The sequence below is a fragment of the Pseudochaenichthys georgianus genome, chromosome 3 (assembly GCF_902827115.2).
Source record: "Pseudochaenichthys georgianus chromosome 3, fPseGeo1.2, whole genome shotgun sequence".
Classification (NCBI taxonomy): Eukaryota; Metazoa; Chordata; class Actinopteri; order Perciformes; family Channichthyidae; genus Pseudochaenichthys; species Pseudochaenichthys georgianus.
This window is the reverse complement of record NC_047505.1, coordinates 38,213,414-38,236,638: the sequence shown is the minus strand read 5'-3', so window position 1 is coordinate 38,236,638 and position 23,225 is coordinate 38,213,414. Positions and strand designations below refer to the sequence as shown.

At 40.5% G+C, this 23,225-nt stretch overlaps 3 protein-coding genes across 5 annotated transcripts; 1 reads left to right on the top strand and 2 right to left on the bottom strand.

Moving 5' to 3' along the window:
• Window positions 1-2,777: 2,777 nt before the first annotated feature.
• Window positions 2,778-4,291, bottom strand: LOC117466524 (protein PIGBOS1). Its single transcript, XM_034109823.2, has 2 exons — window positions 4,132-4,291; window positions 2,778-3,142 (listed from the first exon to the last, which is right to left on the bottom strand). Exon 2 carries the CDS (start codon window positions 3,095-3,097, stop codon window positions 2,876-2,878), a length of 222 nt encoding a protein of 73 aa, XP_033965714.1. The 5' UTR covers window positions 3,098-3,142; window positions 4,132-4,291; the 3' UTR covers window positions 2,778-2,875.
• A 441-nt stretch (window positions 4,292-4,732) lies between these two features.
• Window positions 4,733-11,529, top strand: pigb (phosphatidylinositol glycan anchor biosynthesis, class B). Its single transcript, XM_034112123.1, has 12 exons — window positions 4,733-5,119; window positions 5,208-5,334; window positions 5,913-6,030; window positions 6,128-6,232; window positions 7,164-7,294; window positions 7,369-7,509; window positions 7,600-7,651; window positions 8,001-8,212; window positions 9,731-9,795; window positions 9,867-10,083; window positions 11,075-11,252; window positions 11,341-11,529. The coding sequence occupies exons 1-12, from the start codon at window positions 5,008-5,010 to the stop codon at window positions 11,452-11,454; spliced, it is 1,572 nt and encodes a 523-aa protein (XP_033968014.1). The 5' UTR covers window positions 4,733-5,007; the 3' UTR covers window positions 11,455-11,529.
• ccpg1 (cell cycle progression 1) lies at window positions 11,388-23,225 on the bottom strand. Of its 3 annotated transcripts, none has more exons than XM_034112090.2 (10): window positions 22,952-23,225; window positions 21,807-21,875; window positions 20,945-21,047; window positions 18,242-18,327; window positions 17,960-18,146; window positions 16,042-16,311; window positions 15,831-15,946; window positions 15,512-15,637; window positions 13,361-14,631; window positions 11,388-12,121 (listed from the first exon to the last, which is right to left on the bottom strand). In XM_034112090.2, the coding sequence occupies exons 2-10, from the start codon at window positions 21,864-21,866 to the stop codon at window positions 11,941-11,943; spliced, it is 2,400 nt and encodes a 799-aa protein (XP_033967981.1). In that variant the 5' UTR covers window positions 21,867-21,875; window positions 22,952-23,225; the 3' UTR covers window positions 11,388-11,940. The 3 variants fall into 3 exon arrangements, with proteins under 3 accessions (XP_033967981.1, XP_033967987.1, XP_033967994.1); XM_034112096.2 differs by having other exon boundaries at window positions 15,524-15,637; window positions 22,952-23,224; XM_034112103.2 differs by having other exon boundaries at window positions 15,572-15,637; window positions 22,952-23,222.

Here is a 23,225-nt window from a genome sequence, read left to right as displayed (position 1 = left end):
TATCTATCTATCTATCTATCTATCTATCTATCTATCTATCTATCTATCTATCTATCTATCTATCTATCTATCTATCTATCTATCTATCTATCTATCTATCTATCTATCTATCTATCTATCTATCTATCTATCTATCTATCTATCTATCTATCTATCTATCTATCTATCTATCTATCTATCTATCTATCTATCTATCTATCTATCTATCTATCTATCTATCTATCTAGCTTGTGAATTGTACTCCAGGGGCCTATACTGCGAACCTGGTTCAACCTAACCTGGATATGTTTGAGTTAGCCGGTTGGCCTAATCCAAAACATACGCGCTCTCGCTAAACTGTACTACGACGCTGGTTATCAAGTGGATCGCTCAAGCCAGCCGTGTCCTATCTAGTTAGGTGCGCGTTCACATGAAAGGGGTGGCATTTGGAGCATTCGACCAATCACAAACATGGAGAAGCGTACTGACAGCGCAGCGTCATACTTCCTGAATGAAAAGTGAACTTTAATACTAGTCAAAAATGAAGAAGTTAAACTTTAAACATCCATGACTTAAACACTTTATCCAGGATCAAAGCCACATAGCTGCACCTGCAAGGTGAATACAGCTGGTAAAAGAACAAGTGTTTGAATGCGTACATTAACAGGTTTATGATATCACTGCCCCGTCTAAAACACGATCTGACTTCAATTACATTTGTCTCGAGTGTTTCGTCAACTTATGTGTTGCTTAAAATAATACTTCTGCATACAGTATGTGACACTGTGAGTGTTGCACGGCCAGATACGGCTCAGCTGACTCAGATAAGGAGATATATGATACATTATGAAGTGATATGCCGCGGACTGTACTTAATGTACTCTGATCCGGTTACTTATGTTGTGGCCGATATTTAAGTAAGCTTTCTTAACGCTAATGTTATAATAGTCAGATTGCTCTGAAGATGGGAGGTGATATTCTATTAATGTTCACGTTCACACAGTCGGTGATTTTTGCCGGCCGTCTTTCCTGCGACGGCAGTTTTTCTGTATTTCCTTTCCCCTGTAATATGACTTGATCGCTTTAAACTCCGCACACTGAGCTCTGATTGGTCAGCAGGCGGTGCTTTCACTGAGTTGAGCTCTTAGCCTGCAACCTAACCTGGTCCCGACCAGGTTAGCTGCTTAGCATATATTACCATGGAGATCTAGCCTGCTAAAAAGAGAACCAGCTTCGGATGACCGGAAAGCCGGAGTTTTCCCTGAATTTAGCCGGCTAAGCGAAAATCCTGCTTCGCAGTATACCCCCCAGGTGTAACTAAAGTCTTATTTAAGTGTTGCTTATATCTCACATAATAATCAGAATCTACAAAGTAGGTACACAATAAAAGTATTGGAGGAAAAGTATTTACGATTTACCTCTGAATTGTACTGGGGTATAAATACAAAGTAGCATAACATGGAAATACTCAAGTAAAGTACAAGTATTTCAAAATTGTACTTATCTACAGTACTTGAATAAATGTACTTAGTTACTTCCCACCTCTGAAAATGAGCATGTACTTTTTATCACACACCTGACATGCATACCTGACATTTACTTCAGTAAAACACGTTCTTCTTTTAATAGTAAACCATCTTCAGGTTGAGAAACAATCATTCAATCTTACTGTAATTGAAATAAAAGTAAGCCTACACACATATCAACATCAGAATATATTTATAAATATATATTTTATTACATTTCTAGGTATTTCACTCACTATAGGCTTATCTCTGAAAATCCTATAGGACAATAAAACACAATATTTACTTACAAATACAAATCTCTTCAAGGAGACAATGACAACTAGTTAATGGTTACGTGCCTGAACTACTTTCAATGTATTACATTTCATATTAATGTATTTAATTTTGAAGAACAAAATATGGACCAACAATTATGCGTATTTTTACAGTTAATCCCTGTTGCAATGTAAATTTCAGGAGTCCATGACTAAAGTATTGTACTGTGCATTGTTACTTGTATTGTTGTATTTTCATTGTAATTTTTAGCACTTTGAATACAATTTTGCAAGAGAGGCACTATACAAATAAAGTTTTTACTTTACAGCACCGCAGGACTTTAAGTCGTATTTATTGGCATATTTTGAAAAATATTAAGCTTTTTTGTTTTCATAAAGACAAAATGCAACATTTCTCTATTGAATAAATCACATACAGCATGAGGGTTTGTGTAAGCTAACTGATTTGATGAATGTGAGTTACCCTTTGAAATTATTGGAGATAAAAACAAACATGTAAAACAAAACTTTTGACACATCATTTTGAAATAGATGATTGTCAGAGAATAATTCTTCCTTACTCCTAAGATATTTAACCTTTCTGCCTGTTGACGTGTATGACCAACCCTGGGTCTGTTATCTCCCGTAAGGAATGTGCTAATGCAGTCATATGTTGATATTTCTCAGTCTATGACCGGTCAACTCTCGGTCACAGAGCCTAAGAGTCAGACAAGTGATTGAGTGTCTCCAGATGTTGGGGCTATCTCCAGTGTTCCCAGAACTCTCTGTAAACTAGTTAAAAGGTCTATCGAGAGAGAGGCTGGGCAGAATTGATGTGGCAACCCACCCGTGCAGTCAGAACCTCTGGCTGCTGTGACTTGTGATGTGAAATTCTCCGGCCGATACTTGCAATAAAACCAGTGTTTGACATCAAAGCTCCAACTCTCCTCATGTCTCTCTGAGTCCTGACTCTCCATTTCTGTAGAAGTTTCCCTTACAATGATTATTCAAGACGTGAAATTATTAAATGTTTTATTTTGTAAATGAAAAATCACACAAAGGACCCCAAAGAAGCATACATCCGTGCAGGTCTTTGGTTCAGCCAGAAGCCTCTCATGTTGATCTCCTGGTTTCTGTCTGTGAAGTATTTCCTTGAAGGGGTGAAATATATAAGTCTGTTTCTTTTGGTTTCTGTGGCACATCCTGGTTTGGTTGTTCTGAGGTCTTCGGCTCCAGCTGAGGTGCAAAAACAGGGCTGAAGATATAAATACCACCAGCAACTCCAACCAGTGTGGCGAAGAGGACATCTACAAAGGGTATTCTCCTTCGAAACATGACTTCTTTTAATATGAAAACCCAATTTCCAAACACAGGATGATTCTGAAAGAAGAGTAAAAAGTTGTTATCCAAGACAGTTGATTTAGATACTTTGAATTATAACCATTATTTGTGCACCCCCTTTGCTCTGTTGAATGTTACATGTTCTTGCAAAATGTTAAGCATAACTTGCAGCATGTATGTTGTCAGCTACTCTTCATGCAGTACAAGGTAGCTGTGTTGCTGGACTAAATGGTGTGTTTTGAGGTTGGATTTCCTGTTCTATCATCTTCAGAGAAACTGGTGCAAGATTGTTTCCAAATTACCATTCAAACCGAAGCCAAGACGCATATCACTACAATCCAAGGAGGACTGACGTTGATCCCGAAACTGAACAATGTCCCTTCACCTTAGCTGGTATTTTTAGGAATGTATACTTGTATAAAAAAATGCTTAATGGCAGATATACCTGTAAAAAAAACTCTAATGGAAGTAATTGATCAAACATCGACATTTTGCACGGGAACAACTCGCCTCTGGACTCCCAACTGATACAGGGGAGGCTCAGATATGGAAGAACATATATTACTTTATCATAAGAGCAAACAATAGCCTAAATACTTTGGATTTGGTAAAGAAGATACAGTAGTGGGAAATTCTACTATTTTTTCCTATTTTCCCATAATCAGAAACTAATAAATGCCTTACAACAGATTTTGTAATGTAGTCTGAATGTATGTCAAACAGTAATACTATGCTGTCTTGGCTCAGTTGTGCAGTATCTTTGGTGTCAAACAACATACATCCTGATTCATAAGCCTTCCGTTATACCTTATGGTCTTCAAAAAACATTACAAAAGTGATCTCTAACCTGACATTACATTGATTTACATGTAGACATTTAAGCGAGTCTTATTTTGAAAAAAAAACGTAAATGCACAAACAGCCTCTGAAAGCTTGACCGTTTTGTAACCATTTGGCTGCTAAAAACAACTCAAACATGACAATTTAACTGGTTTAACAGCGATGTTGTCATATTTCTAAAAACTCACCGAGGAAGCGGTTTGTTCAAAGTGTCTTGGATCACCACATTCAGACAGACAGGAGAACACAGAGGTGAAAACACAAGATATATAACTGCAAGGACACCAACAAGCAGCGGTGCAGGCAAGCTCTCTTCTTCTTCTTCTGTCGTGAATTCTGACTGAACAGCAGCGCGCGTTAGTCCGCCACCTAGTGGAGGAACGTGGGAAGAGCAGAATAATATTAATAACAAAATAATAATATGCAGCAAATAATACATACATAAATACTAAAATAATAGTAATACTACTACTACTCAAATTAATAATAGTAATTGTTTCAAGAAATATCAAATTAATATTAATGTTGGTTACATTTTTGTTTTCAAAATATCCTTTTGCGTGCATGAGAAAAGCGCACGAATATCCTGTCAGTCACATTACAAAAGGTGAAGGGTCCCCTTCAAATTTCAGTCTCTAAATCTGCAACAGGTTAAACTTGTGAATACATTGTGTGTACTGTAAATATAAAAACGGCCCATCTGTTACTAAAACATATTATCCAACAACACAATGCAGGATCCCTTTATTTTGAAATCAGGAATCAGAGTTCCAGCGGAAGTAAGTCTGAGTGCGGATGCGCAGTCAACATAATACCACAGTTCTGTGATACTGAAGTTAATGTGGATTAATCGTGTTTTAGTTTAAGATGTGAAAGTTTAATACCGTGGGATCAATAAACGGAAGCAGTGTGCAGACTGTCCACACGCAGCGCCCAGCCAATAACTAACACCTTAAGTCATTTCGAGTATTTAAAAATAGTAACATTGTGTTGAAGAGTTGACTCTGAGCACACCTGACTGACTGAAGTCCTGACGGGTGTCCTGCAGCAAACACTATGTCCTGATGGAGAACATCCGATCGCGTCTAAATATTGGGAATAAAGTGGAAGATGTGAAACTGCGGAAACGAAAATCGCAACTATACTCAAAGGAAGATGAAAACATTCTTAAGGAAGGTGGGTTCATCTTTGTATGTCAGACAATGGGGACTAAACAACTAATCATAAAACAAATCAAGTGATATATTAATCATGTCCTCCACAGGTGAGCTGAGAAGAGTGGTTCTGTTTTCTGTGGCCTTCAGACTGATAAACTGCTTGCTGGTGCAGACCAGCTTCGTCCCTGATGAGTACTGGCAGTCTCTGGAGGTTTCCCATCGGATGGTCTTCAAATATCCTTTACATTAAGTATTACCTGCAGATATGTGCCTCTACTTAGTACTTACTATGCATTATTATTATTGTTGGAGCAGTGCCAAGTCAAGTCTGTGTATACAGGAAAAATGTTTACAGGTCAGTGGGCTTCAAAATAAAATAAAATCAATCATAATCTTTTTATTATTCGTCCTCTAAATTAATACATTACATACATTATTAGCTTAAAAAAGCTCTTGTTTGAAATGTTCACAGAGCACATGAAAGGGTATTGCATATGTTTGGATAACATAAATGACATTAAACACCATACAAGATAACAAGGTATTACAATAAAAAGGAAATAGGATAAGCCATAATTATTGTTCGTATTATAACCATTATTACTATTCTTAACATAAATAATACTTTTACTTTTTGTCTTGACAAACTTTAGTTCAGGTTGTAGATATTTCATTAACCCAATAAAATAGTATAAATTAAAACAAGAAGTTACATTAAAAGGAACATCTCAAATCTGACACCTGCTGAATGGAAGCAGATTCTTTTTTAAATGTTCTATCCCTGTATGCTGATCGAACCTTAACAGAGTGACTTATGGGTATCTGACCTGGGAATGGAAGGAAGGGATAAGAGGATTCACCTATCCGCTCTTCTTTGCATTCATATACAAGATATTACACTTCCTAAACTACGACTCAGTCTTTCTCCTGGTGTGTTCACAGACAACTTCAATATTGCATGTCTTTGAGCAAATATTTTTTCTTTTGTCCCTTCGTTTCACTAATCCTGGTCTGTTTGGTTCTGCAGATATGGCTACCACGAATAATTCAAGCACTCTTCGCTGCTTTTGCTGATGTAAAATTCTTCTACCTCATCCGAACTTTGGAAAGACGTGATGTTGCAAAATGGACGGTAAGGAGTTCACCTCGGTTTTTCAGGAAATGTACAAGTTACAGCTTGCACTGGATTGGTTTGTGATAATCTTATTTCCTCAGATCAAAAGACATATATAACTTTTCAATTTCCAACTTTTCTAAACTTAATTCAGACATAATTAACTAGCAGCATTTTACAACAACAGAGCCAGTCTGGGCTTATGTGACCTGAAAACACGTTTGGGCAGATTGTTGCAAAATGGATTGCAACATATTTCACTAAGTTTCTCAACAGCTGACTCCTGGAGAATCTCAGTGTTGCTGAGTGGAGAACAGACTACAGGCACAATATGTCTCACACACAGATAGAAAACCTTAAAGTTAAAATACAAATATCTAGCTATGAAATAAAACCACTACATATAATATTACAGCTAGATAAAATGAGTCTTTGTCATGGGAAAATCATGTAATTCATATTAAACATGAATTCAAACCACTATGAATACATGTCGCAAATGATCCTTGCTTTCTTGGCTATTCAGTATACATTTTAAACTAATCCAGTGGCTAGTAAGAAATTAGTGAGGCTTTAAATACACAGTTTAAAAGTTTAGAACTAAACATATATTCAGGGTAGAACCATTTGATTTCTCCCATTAATGGATATTTTTGTCAGGATGCATGACATGAACTGGGAGGTTATGCTGGGTTGCCAAGTAATTCAGGTATTCAAGGGTTGGCTATTGCCCTTATACAACACAAGGAGCCCAATAAAATGCAGTTGCAGTTAGTCCACTATGTTACATAAGCAAACATGACAAAACACAACAGCACAAACTCACAGTAAGGCACCGACCAACTTCATATCATCCTCCAATCAGATCTTTCTTTGTGTTCAGATCATCCCAGGTTTTTGTACATTCATACAGGACTTTATCACTTCTCCTTGTTGTGTTTGTCTCCAGTTCTTCTGCCACATGTGCTCGTGGTTCTCTTGGTTCTGCTGCACCAGGACCCTCACCAACAGCACGGAGACCACCCTCACCTCTCTGGCTCTCTTTTACTTTCCCCTCCCAAGATCCAAAACTCACAGCAGGTTTGGCTTGTGACTTCATGTTTAATTAATCCCCCTATCTTTATAAAGATTATTTACTAACAGTGTCTCTCCAGCAAAATATACCTGAGCCTGGTCGCCCTGGCAGTCATCGTCCGCCCCACGGCCCTGATCGTCTGGTTCCCTCTGCTGATGTACCATTTCTGGCAGGAGAATGACAAACTGAGGCTCATCACTCATACCGTTGTTCCTATAGGGTGTGTGCTTTATGTCTCCCATCATCTCATCATACATTTCATCCTTGTCTCTTTATTGCATGATTATTTTTCTTTCTTTCTCATTTCCAGTGCTGTGGCTGTTGTGATTTCAACACTGATCGACTGCATATTTTATGGAAAGGTAAAAAATATAATCAGAGCTGCAACAATTAGTTGATGGACTGAAAAATGAGCACCAACTATCTACAAAAAAAATTATCTGTTACATGTTTACTTTATTGTTAAACCATATTAAACTATACATTGAAAGACGTCACATTGAACTTTAAGGAACTGGAATAAACATTTTTCTCTATTTTCTGTAACTGGTTAGGCCAAACACTTAATCTCAAGAATAATCTGCAGATTTATTGATAATAATAAAACTGTTTTAATTCAGCCCTAGATAAAACCCATGTGAAGTTTAGATTGCATTCACAGCTTCTTTTTAAGTTTAATGTAACAATATGATTTAACTTTTTGTTTCTCAGTGGACCGTGGTGCAGTTTAACTTCCTGAAGTTTAACGTCTTCCACGGTGTGGCCGATTTCTACGGCTCTCACCCCTGGCACTGGTACTTCTCTCAGGGCTTTGCCGTGGTGATCGGTCCTCATCTTCCGCTCTTTCTTCACGGGTGCAGCCTCGCCTTCAAAAGATACAAAATCCTGCTGGCAGCGATCGTCTGGACTATCGTGGTCTACAGGTAAATGTCTGTTCACATTAACAACCCAAAATTCATTAAACCTCTAAGAATTACACTCAATAATATCGTACCCTATAGAAAGAAAAGTCACTTGCTTCTAATAACAATGAAGGGTTTTTCTGTTTATTGACCAACAAATTAACACAGGTCAACAATTTGAAGTGCAAATGATATCTAAAATAAAACAATCACAACTAATAAAAAAGGGAATATTAACTAAACAGCTGTGGATCTAAAACTGACTTTACATAAGTATATCTCCTTTCAAAAAATACAAACTATCCCTTTTCAGACCCAAAATGTCCCTTTCCTCAGTTTGAGTAATACAGGTCCAGATCAGTCAGGCCCGGACTGGCCATCGGGAGGACTGGCCATCGGGAGGACCGGGAGGTTTCCCGATGGCCTGGCCTGTTAAGTGGCCTGCTGGCCTGGCGATTTTCCTTTTTTTTAATGTATTGTGAACGCAACGCTGCGCAAATGTGGCTCTGCCTCACACAGGGTGCTGTCTGTCCACACATGATGTGGCCTGCCGACAGGGCTGTCCCTCCCTACAGGCTGATCACACACTGCGTGGGGCCTCACCTCGCGGAGGGGGTCTCACCTCGCGGAGGGGGTCTCACCTCGCAGAGGGGGCCTCACCTCGCGGAGGGAGCCTCACCTCGCGGAGGGAGTCTCATCTTGTGGAGGGAGCCTCATCTTGCGGAGGGAGCCGCAAATACGGCGCACCTATGCGCTTATGCGGCGCATAGTGTGGCGCGGCACGGTTGCGAGGCTCAAACTGTTTGGTCACCATTTATGTAAACCCATATTTCCATTTGAGGGGGGAGTGATTAGTAAAATATGCATGAATAAAAAGAAAGAAGGTAAGATACACTTGTAAAACTTGTTGAGAGCTAAAACTAGTCTTTGCTGCTACCTCAAAGAGGAGCAGGGAGGAGAGGAGGGAGACAGGGGAGGCTGATTCAGGAGTACAGACACACTCACAACTATAAATGAACCAAAAATAAATAAATAAACAACTTTCAGTGTTTTTCATATGTTATTGGTTATGGCCATGATTTTATGATTATTGAAATGTATACAGTTCTGTTTCATATGGGTGTTCCAGGTGTAGTCTCTTTATTTTCCCCTCAAAATGCACCAGGTTGATGCATTAAACTCCAACATTTTAAAATAAATCTTACCGGGGGGCATGCCCCCAGATCCCCCTAGAGGATTTGAGGTCCACCCCCACTTAAAATATATTCACATGGATAGGTTCCCAAATACATTTGCATATTTTTTAAAATAGTAACCCCTGTCCATATGTTTATTATTGGGTAGATTTAAACTATAGAGCTATCACTATGGGAAGCTACGCTGTAAATATTTACAAATAAATCCAGCAGAATGGCAACTGGTAGTGGCCTGGCTGGGTGTATAATTCCCGGCCTGACTTATTGTCCCAGTCCGGTCCTGAGATCAGTCATGTTTTGCATCTTGACGGACAAACTAACCTGTTTTGATCTTCTCCTTCAGTTTGCTTCCTCACAAAGAGTTCAGATTCATCTACCCAGTGCTACCTTTCTGTATGATCTTCTGTGGTAAGTTTTCACATCCCACATGTATTTGTGATTACAGCCAGACGTGTGTTTTAATACTTCTTCTACTCCAGGGATATCTCTGTCCAGTTTGAAAGCGTGGCGGCGAGCTGCTGCGACCGTCCTGTTGGTGAGCAACCTGCTGGCAGCGCTGTACACCGGGCTGATCCACCAACGAGGCTCTCTGGACGTCATGAGCCGCCTGCAGACGCTGTGTGACGTCAGAAACATCTCCACCATGCAGCCGGACGTCCTGCTGCTCATGCCCTGCCACTCCACGCCTTATTACAGGTAGAGAAGTGTTGTAAAAACTGCACACCCACAATTCTGATGCAAATTGTTACAACAGTTTTGAGTTATTCAACCTTGTTCAAAGCTTACGTTACAAATTTAAAATCAGGAAACTTGTATAAAACATTTGCACGTGTAGAGCTCCAGAATAGCCGTTAAAAGGGAGGTGACGTTTATTTACATTTGTTTACTTACACTAATGTCCATTATTATTAGGGTTCGGTATAGTTTACAATATGTTATTATCAATACCTTTTAGGAGAAAATGTAGCATTTCAGTTAAAGGTGGGGTAGGTAATTCACTTCAGAAACACTTTTTGTTATATTCCATGGAATGCTCTTAACATCCCAATAGCAATGAATATATTAAATGCTTTGACAATAAATACATAACAAAATGTCATCTGTGGAAGACGTGGCGCTGTAAAAAGCACGACCAATCATCGTGTGTTGGAGGAGGGGCTCTGTAAGGAAGTCTGAAGGGAGGGGCAGCTTTTTTTCGGTAGTGTACTTTCAAATTCTAGCGCACTCGAGCTGGTTTCTCCAAAATTACATACCCCACCTTTAAAGAATATTAACCGTCAAGTGCAGTACATGCTATGTTATAAAGCCGTGGAGGGCGGGAGTTTATAAACCAAAGAGTAACCGCCCTTACGGGACGCTGTAATAAGTCAAGCGAACGCACCCGCAAGGACACCTGGCCTCCTATTGGTTGAGGGATTTTGACAGGATTGTTGCACAAAAGTTTCGAGCGCGCACAGAATAAATCTGTAAACAGCAATATATCCGAGTGCAAGCAGCAGGCACTATTTGAGTGCGAGGACATGGTTCGAGGGAAATAAATACATAAAGTATGCTCTCAAATTTAAATACGACGCTCTTGAATAAAGATAGGGAATAACCCCCATATAATTGAAGCTAGATATAATGTTTGTATGTAGACCAAAAGTTACATGCAGCAGCTGACTGCTCTCTCTTTGTCGCTCTGCAGCCACGTGCACTGCCCGATGAAGATGAGGTTCCTCGAGTGTCCCCCGGACCTCGGAGAAGAAGGTCACGTAGATGAAGCAGATCAGTTCTACGAGGACCCGCTTCACTGGCTCAGAACCTCATTTCCGTACAAATCTTCTCTACCAACCCATCTGGTTCTGTTTGACGTTTTGGAGAAAGTGAGATCTTCACAAAGTGTATTTATGTTATCTATTTGTCTAAATGATTGTGGGATTTGTATTTATGTTATGTGTTTTTTTGTTGCAGGAAATATCCGTGTTTTTGCAGGGGAATAACTTTGTGAGGACAGCAGAGATGTTTCATACTCATTTCCCTGAGGGGAGAGTTGGAGGGAGCATCTTTATATATGAAAGGCACTGACACTGGAACAATGGATCCTGAATGAGATTGTAAAGACATGAAATTGCTACTGAAATAAATGTGGTGTCATTTTTCTCTTCCAGTAATTTCTTTCCCAACACTACACACAAATACAAAATAAAACTCAGGTCCATTAAGAATAGGCTTCATGTGGAATGTTAGAACATAGCATCTTTACAATGAAAGCAAACTCAGACCATAAAATCTGTCTCTGTAGCAGCAAATTAAAACAACTCCTACAAATACTTACAAACATTCATCTTAAAATAAGCTCTGCATTCCCAATAAACATTTTTAAACATTATGTGCTGTGGTTGAAGGTGAGTGTTAATGGTGTTTTACCCATCTTAAACTCAAACGTAACAGCTACTTCAAAACCGCAAAAACAGCTCAAGAAACTTCAGTAGCATTAAAAAGTTAACATTGTGCAAACAAGTTGGACATAGCAGGTAAATACAACCCAAAATGGAATTGGCTAATCAAATATCAATATTTGGGATCAAACGGCAGCGGACCCAGTTCTATTTTGACGTCGGCCATGTGTCGGTCTGTGCCTCTTCCTGAGCGGCTCGACGTGCGCTCACCGTTCGGTCGGGGTCTCGCTCTCTGCTTCCGCTGCTGATGCTTCGTCTCCTTTGGGTCTGTGTCGGGTCCTTCAAACGGCCCGCTGTGTGGTTCAAAAACAAGACATCAAAAGCATGAATACTAGTATTTTGTGTTTAACTTGAATAAATGAGCACTAAAGAATGAAGGGATCCTAACTGCTGGGAGGCTGACTGTAATGACAAACTCCCATGATCCCTTGCACACAACCAAACTCTGAATGTTGTGATTGTTGAAAAGGAGAACCCACAGCGTCAGGAAATTACAAATCTTGCGTCTGAAATTACAACTTTTTCCTGCTTTAACTTATTATGAAGTTCATTGCACAATGTAATGTCTCAAGGATAATGACATCATCTGTGCTTAGATTTGTAAAATGCAATCCCGTCTGCAAGAGGGAACGATCTTCCAGAAAATAAGTCTCTTCCCTTAAGGTTCCTGCACATTTCTGATGGCCAGGAAATTCACCACTTTCCAAACTTTACTGTAGATTCTTCCGACCACTTGTCTTGCATTTGCCCTCCATATGATTTACCATGGCTGCCTCCCACTTCTTTAAGATGTCAAATGATTTCATATAGATGGAATCCAACTCTCTTTTCCTATTTGGCATTGTAATGAGCACTCGGCTCTGCACCAGCCAAACGGCTCGCTGCACCCGATCAGCAAAAACATGTCGGTTTGCTATCCTGGCTCCAAAATGGTGGAATGAGCTCCCCATTGAAATCAGGACAGCAGTTAGCTTACACACCTTCTGGCGCAGACTGAAAACTCATCTCTTTCGACTCCACTTCGAGCGACAATTACTAACAAAGCATTTATATACTAACAAAGGACTGGCTTATCTAAAGCCAAATGAGTAGCACTTGAAATGTTTTGTCTCTATGAAACCTGATGTACTTATATGATTATGTTTTCTTCAAGTTTGTATCTTCTTGGTCGAACGCACTTATTGTAAGTCGCTTTGGATAAAAGCGTCAGCTAAATGTAATGTAATGCCAGCCCTCAGAAAATGTTATTTATTTACACATTGTGGCGGTTTGATACAAAGTCCTGAAAGAAGCTCTCGGCAAAAGAGCCCTGAACTGCAAATACTTACTAGGATAGCTATTCATGTAATCAATAAGATTTAAGTTTAGAAGTGTACCAATTACACCAAATATTTTTTCTCCCAACATCAGATCTTCTTGTATAACTGGAAAACTCTTTCGGACGATTAGGAATGAGAATGACGTTCCACAGAAAGCTTGGACTTATTCCCTAATTAAGATGGGCTACTTTTTTAAAGATAATTGGGACTTACTTTGGGCCGTGGCTTTTTCTGTAACCCTTTCCAAAGAAGTGCCGGTAGACAAAGTCGTCGAGATCTCTGAACACGTCGTTGTCGAGGCCTTGATACTCGAGCATTTCTCTCAGGTAGTTTTCCACGCCGCTGACAAAGTCCGTGAAAAGCATCCGGTCGTGGATGAACACGCCGTTGTGGAAGAAGTTGTTGATGAACTTCTCGAGCTCCTCCCAGTGGTGGAAGTGGTCGACTTCCTGCTGCAAGTAGCTCCGCAGCAGCTGGTTGAACTCGTCCGCTCTGATTGGATCCATGGCTTTGTCGAAGAGACTCTTGGACTCCTGGAAGGCGCAGTCGAACACTCCCGAGCATCCTTTGAAGTTTGCCTCGTCGGAATCTTGACCTCCATCTCTGTGAACTTTATCTCCTGATTTCCGAGTGTTGTGGCTGCTCGCGTGGTGTGTGCGCTGCTGTGTGTTCTGAGTGGATCTGTGCTGCCACGCCTCCTTTGTGTTCTTCTCGCCACGTCTCTTCTCATAAAAGCCTCCTGCATTTTTAAAGAGGGTCGAGGCCGAGTCTTTGAAGTTTCTGAACGTTGATTTGACGGAATCTGAAAACTTCCTCAGGTTTTCCTTCACGGCTTCCTTTGCTTTCTTTATCTGCTCTTTGTGGTGATGGACGAACTCCTTGGTGGAGTTTTTCACAGCGTCAAATGTCTCTTTAACTTTTCCTGCCGTGCCCCCTTTCTGACTTTTGACTTTGGGCTCTGTGTCTCCTTTAGCTCTCTCCTCTTTGGTTTCCAGGTAGAGCCTCTCCCACAGGTCGGAGCGCTGCTGCTCGAAGCTCAGCCTCTTCTCCAGCTCCGTCAGACGGGCCTGGAGCTCCGTCTCTGCCTCCTGATTGGCTCTGGGGAAGAGACTCCTCAGCTCCTCTAACTCTCTCCTGAGCTCCTCTGTAACTGTTCTCTGCTTGTTGAGCTTCTTCCTCAGTGTCTGGGTTTCAGCCATCATGTCTACCCTCTGGCTGTGAAAGCTGCGGACCAGCTGTTTCTCCCCCTCCAGCTCATCTAACAGCCTCTTGTTTTCAGAAAGCAGCGCGTCAGCACCGGCTCTCATCGCCTCCTGATCTCTGAGCTTGTTCAGCTCCTCCTGCAGGGCGGCTAGCGACGCTTCTTTATGTTGTAGGGAGTTCATCAGCAGAATGTTCTCAGCGGTCAACAGGTGCTGCTCGGACACCATCAGGTCAGTCTGCTCCTTCTCTCTCAGCAACATCTCCAGCTCCTCTCTTTGGGCCTGAAGGGAAGAGAGGAAATGTTATGGCTTATAAAGCGTTGTTTAAATGATGATTGAATGTAATGAAATATTGGTACCACTTTACAATAAGACTACCCTTATAAAGGATTCATAAAGGGTTCATAATTAGGTTATTAATTAGGTTGTAAACACTTTATTAATCATTAACAACCATTTATAAACCAGTTCTAACATAGTTTTCATACATCAACACAGGCTCACTATTTGGCAAGATGACTAAGCCTTATATTAGCGAGAATCAACTCAGTGAACAACAGATACCAAGGATGCTGGCTGATGAAGAACACGAAGTAAGCTAGGTAGCCAATATAAGGCCTAGTCATCTTGCCAAATAGTGAGCCAACATTTATCTGTACTGCTAAGTCTTATATTGGCTACCTAGCTTACTTCGTCTTCTTCATCAGCCAGCATCCTTGGTATCTGTTGTACACCGAGTTGATTCCCCCCCCTTCCATCTTGATGTGTCTTGGTATCTCTTATGACCATTTATTTACGACTTACTAACATTTATAGTTGCCAAAAGGGAGCCTTGTAAAGTGTAAAACACATTCCCATTTATTAATGAGTTACTACCATTTCTAATAAGGCTTAGCAGTACAGATAAATGTGGGCTCACTATTTGGCAGGCAACCGGTCACAGTTGCCCTGTTTATCTCATGTCTTATAAAAGCTTATTAATGATTTACAAAGTATTCACAACCTAATTAATTAATTAATTACAAACTATTCGTAAACCCTTTATAAGGGTAGTCTTATTGTGAAATATCATTCGGCATTAGAGCATTAAATCAAAATGCAAAAATGCAAGAGAGAGTTTTCCACCCATAACTGGGGCCGTGGAATGAAGTGAAGAAGTGACCTGAATGAGAACCTGTTGGATGTGGAGCTCCTGGTTCTCTTTCTGAATCTTCTCCCTCACCTGTGAGAGCAGTGAGTTCACTTCTTGCTGATCCAGATCATCCGCTCCAAAGTCAACAATTTGGCCCTGAGAGAGAACAACAAGAAACACGTTATGGCCAAATGAAAGTCTTCCTAATATAATATAATATAATCTTATGCTCAAAAAGAGGTAATAACAGTCAAAGCACGGGTTGATGAATGACATGAACAGAATGAGTTAGTTATGTGTTCATGTACATACTGCTACACATGATGTTGTGATCTCTGTACTCTCTGACCTGGTGTTTAAAAGGTTTTTCTCGAACATGTCGTTGAATCAGATCCATCACAACATCGAGTTCATTCACTCTGATTTCCTCCCCTGGTTTCTGCCTTTCTTTAATCTGGACTGAACCTGTAACACAAACACATTATTTACATTTGTATTCACACACACATTAGGATTAGCATAGTTGGGCTACAGGGCTCAGTATATGTTCCTCGTCTCACCATAGAAGTGTCCAAAGCCCGCACTGAAGGCTACGACGAGGGCGATCAGGATGCAGCTGCTGAGGATGCTGCTGCCCTTGCCTTGTGTCCGGACATCAAGAACTTCACCCTCATCCTCCTCATCCTCTTCCTCAGGCTCTGTCACGCTGCCAGCCGTATTCTTCCTCAACCTTCGCCTTCGGACAACGGTGCTCGGCCCTTCCTCATCCTCACTGCTGCTGGAGTGAGTCACTGCAGGCAGCTGCTGCTGCTGCTGCTGCCCTGGGAATACTACAATACAAATACACAAGGTCACGGTTGCAGTGGTTTCATGAGGGAATTCATAAATAGGGAAAGGTAGACACAAAACTATCAGGTTCAAAAGAATGTGCAGCGAGGTTTATCATGCAGGGAACAAATACTGCAGATTAATTGGCTGTTCACGTTTTATGAATACATTTAACATTTTAAATGACTACTTATGATTTGCTATTATGTGTCTATAATATATTTCTGTATATCCTTGTAGCCAATGACACTGTTTATTGTAGAGTACTCCATTTATTCAATATCTGGTCATATTGTGTATTATGTAGATACTCTAGGCTAGGGATATATGTCTTTTCTATTATGAAATAGTTATATACTGTATCTTTTAAACATTTGTTACTCTTGCTTGACACTGCTTCTGACTAGGGTTGGGAACAGAAACTCGGTTCCATATGAGAACCGATAAGAAAATGCCGGGTACCCATACAAAATGCACAATTTCGGTTCTGCTTAACGGTTCCTAAACGCGGTAGACCCTGTATTCCACCGGGTCCGTCTGCGCCGCGGGTCCGTCACCGCCGCGGTGCGACCCGGTGGAATACAGCCAGGGTAGGGGCGGACTGGCCATCTGTGTGTTCTGGAGAATCACAGAACGGCCGGTCGTCAGCGGGCCGTTGACGGCCAGCACCGCCTTTAATTTTTTTAAACGGCATCATGTATGTTGCGCTGACAGGCGACAGAGGTCCACAGTTTCCCCGCAGCGAGGCTCCCCCCGCCCTCCCGTAGACAGTTCACGAGCTCAGTCACTTCATAACACCAAAGATGGATCGCGGTAAACGCTCTAAAGTGAGGCTCCACTACACTAAGAAACCCATCCCTACTTCTGGCACAAAAACATTTCCCAATGTTGGGATAAATAAAGTATCTATCTAAAGATTGATATCGCTCTCATGCATTTTACTTTTGACATAAATACTAGTATAGAGACTAAACAGCGTTTCCGCCAGGGGGGCGTCTTGCCGTCATTTGACCTTATTCAGCTCGGAACGCCCTGAACTCGAGCTGAGGGCGTCCAAAAAAATAAATAATTCGAGAGAAGATCAAGCTTTTATCGCTTGAAATGACGAAAAGGAAAAAGGACAAGGACATCCCTCTGTTGGAGGGGCAAAGGAGTCTGGTGGGATTATTTTCGCCGCCAGCAAAGCGTGTTCCTGTGACGGAAAGTGTACTGCCGGCGAGCCTCGACGGGGGGGTGCTAGTGGAGCACGTGCGTGAACTGTGAGCGCCGGAGCCGAAACTGAGGCTCTGTGGTAAACTGTGCTAACACGAAGAGCCGTTTGGGAGCCGAAAGAACCGGCTCTTTTTAGTGAGCCGAGCCAAATGATCCGGCTCACTAAAAAGAGCCAGAATTTCCATCACTAATACGTAAAGAGACAGCATCTATAACTTAAGGGACGGCTCAATTAAAAATGTAAGTCATGTGATACGACGTGACAATCTTGTAGCCAGCATAGAGAAATTATTGGAAGCCCATTTCATCATTAAAGTGTGTGTGTGTGTGTGTGTGTGTGTGTGTGTGTGTGTGTGTGTGTGTGTGTGTGTGTGTGTGTGTGTGTGTGTGTGTGTGTGTGTGTGTGTGTGTGTGTGTGTGTGTGTGCTGCAGCCCTACCAGTCTCCGCAGCACTGAAAGCGTACTGGCTGCTGCAGGAGGTGCCGAGGTAAAACTCCCCGTTGGCGGCCTCCTCTTCCTCCTCCTCCTCAGCGGGCTCGTCCTCCTTCAGATCTCCAAGAGTCACAATGTCGGAGTGATCGCTGAAGGACAGCACATGCTGTTTCCCTGTGGAGCTGTGGCCGTCCTGGAGAAGATACAATATTTTGAATATGGAGCACTAAGGGAACAGACTCTGGATTGTTTAAAGAACACTGCAGGTCATTCTGATCGTTTTCTCACCTCTGAGGGACACACTGTCTCATCTATGGTTTGCTCTTTCAGAGTTTCATCAAGTGACTCTGCAACTTGTTCTTCATCACACTGAGCTGCAAACATAATAAATACAAATTGAGTGTGAATTATGATGGGTACTGTATGATCTTCATGACCTATTAATGTCAAATAAAAAGAACCAGTAAACGCTCGTATTTGAGAAACTGAAACAAAACAATGCCCTATATTGATCAGCTGGATTTATCTTTTCATTAATCATATTTATTTTCCAAGCTGACATTTTTCTAGCTGCTTTAAAAAGGGATAATGAAAGCATGTACAACGTGTAAAGAAACAAACAAGGAAAAACACAAGGATACATTAATAGAGTTAGAGCTTTAAGTTGTGAATGTAAAATGTCTGACAGTCAGACAATACAAAAGTCAACGTTTCAGGCATTTAGCTGAAAGAGATGTGGATATTCTTGCTTGTACATGGACTGACTCAGCATGTGACGGAGTCCACGCACACTAAGGGGCACACTCTGGACTTAATTATCTCAAAGGGTCTGAATATCTCTAAGGTTGTGGTGACTGATGTTGCACTCTCTGATCATTCCTGTGTTTTCTTTGAGAGCTCTATTTCTGTTCACAATTTTTTTCAAAAAGAGGTAACCACAAAGCGATATTTAACTGAAAATACTAGGGAAATGTTTACTCAGAATTTTTCTTCCACACTTGCCCCTGCTAACATCTCAGTAAATGAGCTAGTAGATCATTTTAATTAAAAAATTAAAAATGCTATAGATGCCATTGCTCCAATTAAGGTAAAGGAAGTGTCTGGCAAGAAAATATCTCCATGGAGAAAGGCCATGACCGTGAAAACAGAAAAAAGAGAATGTCGAAAAGCTGAACGCAGGTGGCGAAAAACTAATCTCCAGGTTCACTTTGAAATCTATAAAGAGAGACTTGGCCTTTATAATTTGGAATCGAAAAACGCACGACAATCGTTCTTCTCTGACATCATTACCAAAAACAAAAACAACGCACGTGCCTTGTTTGCTACCGTCGACAGACTAACTAACCCCCCAGTGTCAGTAGCCTCTGAATTTCTATCCACCAGGGCGTGCAATGATTTTGCCTCCTTTTTCACTGACAAAATTCAGAAAATCAGACAAGCAGTCAGTGCCTCTGCATCAGGTACAGCAAACGTGTTGTCTCTGTGTCCACTTAACATCAATTCAAACACCATGACACAATTCCATCAGATTAATGATAAAAACCTAGAGGACATTATACAACTTCTGAAGTCCTCCTCCTGCTGCCTTGATATTATTCCAACAGGATTTTTCAAAGATGTTTTGCCTTGCATGGCCTCAGATCTACTTCATATAGTAAACAAATCTCTTCACTCAGGTATTTTTCCACAGGCCCTGAAAACTGCAGTCATTAAACCGCTCTTAAAAAAGAATAATCTAGATGCTTCAGTAATGAACAATTACAGGCCCATATCAAACCTCCCATTTCTAGGTAAAATCATTGAAAAAGTTGTTTTTCAACAGTTGAGTAATTTCTTGCATTTAAATAACAATTTAATTAGAACAACAAAATAAGTTACCATAGCTATGCGGATGACACACACATTTACGTAACAATTTCACCAGGAGACAATGCTCCAATTCAAACACTGAGTAAGTGCATTGAACAAATCAATGACTGGATGTGTCAGAACTTTCTCCAATTAAACGAGATAAAACTGAGGTAATGGTTTTTGGAGCCAAGGCAGAACGTATAAAAGTTAACGCTGAGCTTCAGCCTGCAATGTTCAAAACAACAGATAAAGCCAGAAATCTAGGTGTAGTCATGGACTCTGACCTGAGTTTCAACAGTCACATTAAAACAGTTACTAAATCAGCCTACTATCACCTAAAGAATATATCTAGGATTAAAAGACTAATGTCACAGCAGGATTTGGAAAAACTTGTCCATGCCTTTATCTTCAGTAGACTGGACTACTGTAATGGTGTCTTCACAGGTCTCACTAAAAAATCTATTAGAAAGCTGCAGCTGATTCAGAACGCCGCTGCTCGAGTCCTCACTAACACTAAGAAAGTGGATCACATCACTCCTGTTCTGATGTCTTTACACTCGCTTCCTGTGTGTCAAAGACTAGATTTCAAAATACTGCTGCTGGTTTATAAAGCACTGAATGGTTTAGGCCCAAAATACATTTCTGACCTCCTGCTAAATTATGAACCATCCAGATCTCTCAGGTCTTCAGGGACTGGTCAGCTTTCTGTCCCCAGAGTCAGAACTAAACATGGTAAAGCAGCGTTCAGTTATTATGCTCCAAATATCTGGAACAAACTCCCAGAAACCTGCCGGTCCGCTGCAACTCTGACTACTTTTAAATCCAGGCTGAAGACTTTTCTTTTTGTCGCTGCTTTTATTGAACTATTCACGTCTTAAACTGCACTGTAACTTTTATCCATGTATTTTTTCTTTTAATGTTTATTTTATTAGCTTTTATTTTAAATGCCATTTTCTTAATGTCTTTCATTTTTTGTAAAGCACTTTGAATTGCCTTGTGTTGAAAAGTGCTATATAAATAAACTTGCCTTGCCTTACATAAACACACAATTTAACCAAGAAAACGGTTTGTATTCCTACAGTGTCATACTCACATCTTCTACTGTTAAACTCAGGTAGAAAATAATATGAGGAGTGTTACCAGTGGAGTCTGAGGCCTGTTCATCCTGCCGCTCCTCCTCCTCTGCTGGAGGACACTCTAACAGCTCGGCAGCCTCTGCTCCCAACATCTCAATATCTGAACCCTGGGGACACATCATTTTATTTATGAATAAAGAAGACAATACATGCAGACATGCAGTATTCAGCAAGATATTTACCTATTATCGTTGAAATGTATATTTTAAGTGTCTTTCAGTTCTATATAAACTAGATTTTCCCTTGGCTCAATACGGATTTTTCACACCTTTAATGCAAAAAGACTGGCTACCTTGAGTTCTCTAGCATTCGACAGAGAGCAGAGTGCCACTGTGACAATTGTCTGGCAAATTATCATACTGGTGTTACCGGTTATAATTAACATGTATATATACTTAACCCTCGCCTGCTCACCATTTCAATAACCTAGTAGTTTACATTTTGATTGGCTGGGACCTTTCCCTTTCTCCTGTGTAAAGTGCTTGCCTTTCTGTTGGAAGGCAGCTGGAAATAGATTGATTCTGTTAACTCTTCATTAAATAACACAACTTTGGTTTAAACTTGAAGATTTGTTCATTACTAACCAGAATGTGATTAAGTGTGGAATTTCCACCACACTTATAAAAATGATTATTGGATATGTTGAATAAACAGTGTATCATATACAACTCTATAAAAAGTGTCTAAATAATTCCAGGACTAAGTTAGGAAGAGATTGCTCAAATAATGTGTAATGTTTTTAAACATTTGAATGAGAGTTGTGAACTTGAATGTTGGAGATAGGGAACTGAGAGGCTATCCATCCTGTGATTTGAAAATAGACAACTGAAAATAGCTGGTTTAGGTACCAAGAAAAGGATTTATACCTCATTACTGATAATGGTCCAGCCACAGGACGACTCTGCATCACTTGACGTCGCCGACATTTCTGTCCGCTGTCAGCCAGACAGGGATTTGGAGGAGATAAGGTGGTGAAAGTATATTTTGGTGAAAAAGATCAAGTAGGACATTGTGTCACAGGATGATAATGTGTCACGTCAACAATGTATCAATTGGATAGTCAATTAGTTCAAAGTATTTATTAAAAAATAAAAATGTTTGCTTCTGTCCTTGGGATGTATTTGAGGGTAAGAAATGTTATTTAAGGGCAATATAAAAGGTATTAAAAAGAAAGAACCTAAGACACACATCCAAGACTTTTGTATCACTGCCTGTGGGTGTCATCGTCACACATCGTATCAATCAGTTGTACAGTACAGGTAGTGCTGTACAACTACAGGTATTACTGTACAACTGTGTCCTTATCTTATGTATCTGACTGAGCTGAACATAGGACCCCAGGCAGTCAGGAACTCTTTCACTTTTACTGGAGACAACTGCTGTTTTGTTTTTAATGAAAAGTGTGCTGTATTGAAATACTGTAATCAGGGCTCCCTACATCTAATATACACTGAAAGTCCAAATTCAAGCACATATAATGCATTTTTACGTTGCAATTGTATTAATCTCCTGAGACTTATAGTTGTAAGTAACATATTTAAATAAAGCACCTTTACTTATTTTTTAGATAAATGAACTATTATTCATATCAACATAGACACGTTTTCAAAAATAAAAGCACTTCTGTTATGGTTGGCCAAATGTGGTTTTATTTACCACCCCAGTGTGACGCACTGTTATGAAGTAAAGCCTTGCAACAAACGGACATTATGTGAAAGGCGACATCTATCGGTGAAGACCTCAGCAGCAGCGAACACAAGATGCCTGCTCGTGCGGCCTGACATTTTAAACAAATGAGATACCAACAGTTTATACAACAACCGATACCGTAGCTACCATTACATCCGGCCGTTAACACCAATGACGACGTTTAGCTGTTGGTTTTAACTAAGTTACCAGGCTAGTTATTAACGTCACCTGTCTGAGCACCGTGAAAACATATAATTAGTAACGTTACGTATCTTAAGCAGCCTTTTAACATCACTAGCTTTTAAAAAAAGACTAAACTCACCGGTGTGTTGTGCCAAACGACGAGGCAGCTGTTGGAGCTCCAGACGCAGTTACAGCCCAGGTTATCCTTTAACAACACTGCAAAACCAGTCTTTTTGTGGGAAATGTAGTTTTGAAGTGTTTAGCTGGACAAGCGGAAACCGCATTTTTAGAACTCATAGAACTACAACTCCCATACGTCAGCGTGGCGGCAAAACTGGCTCAGCAAGCGAGTGGAAAAAACATAAACAAGGAAGCGTGATAAAGCAGACTGTCAGCAGAACTAAAATGGAAAC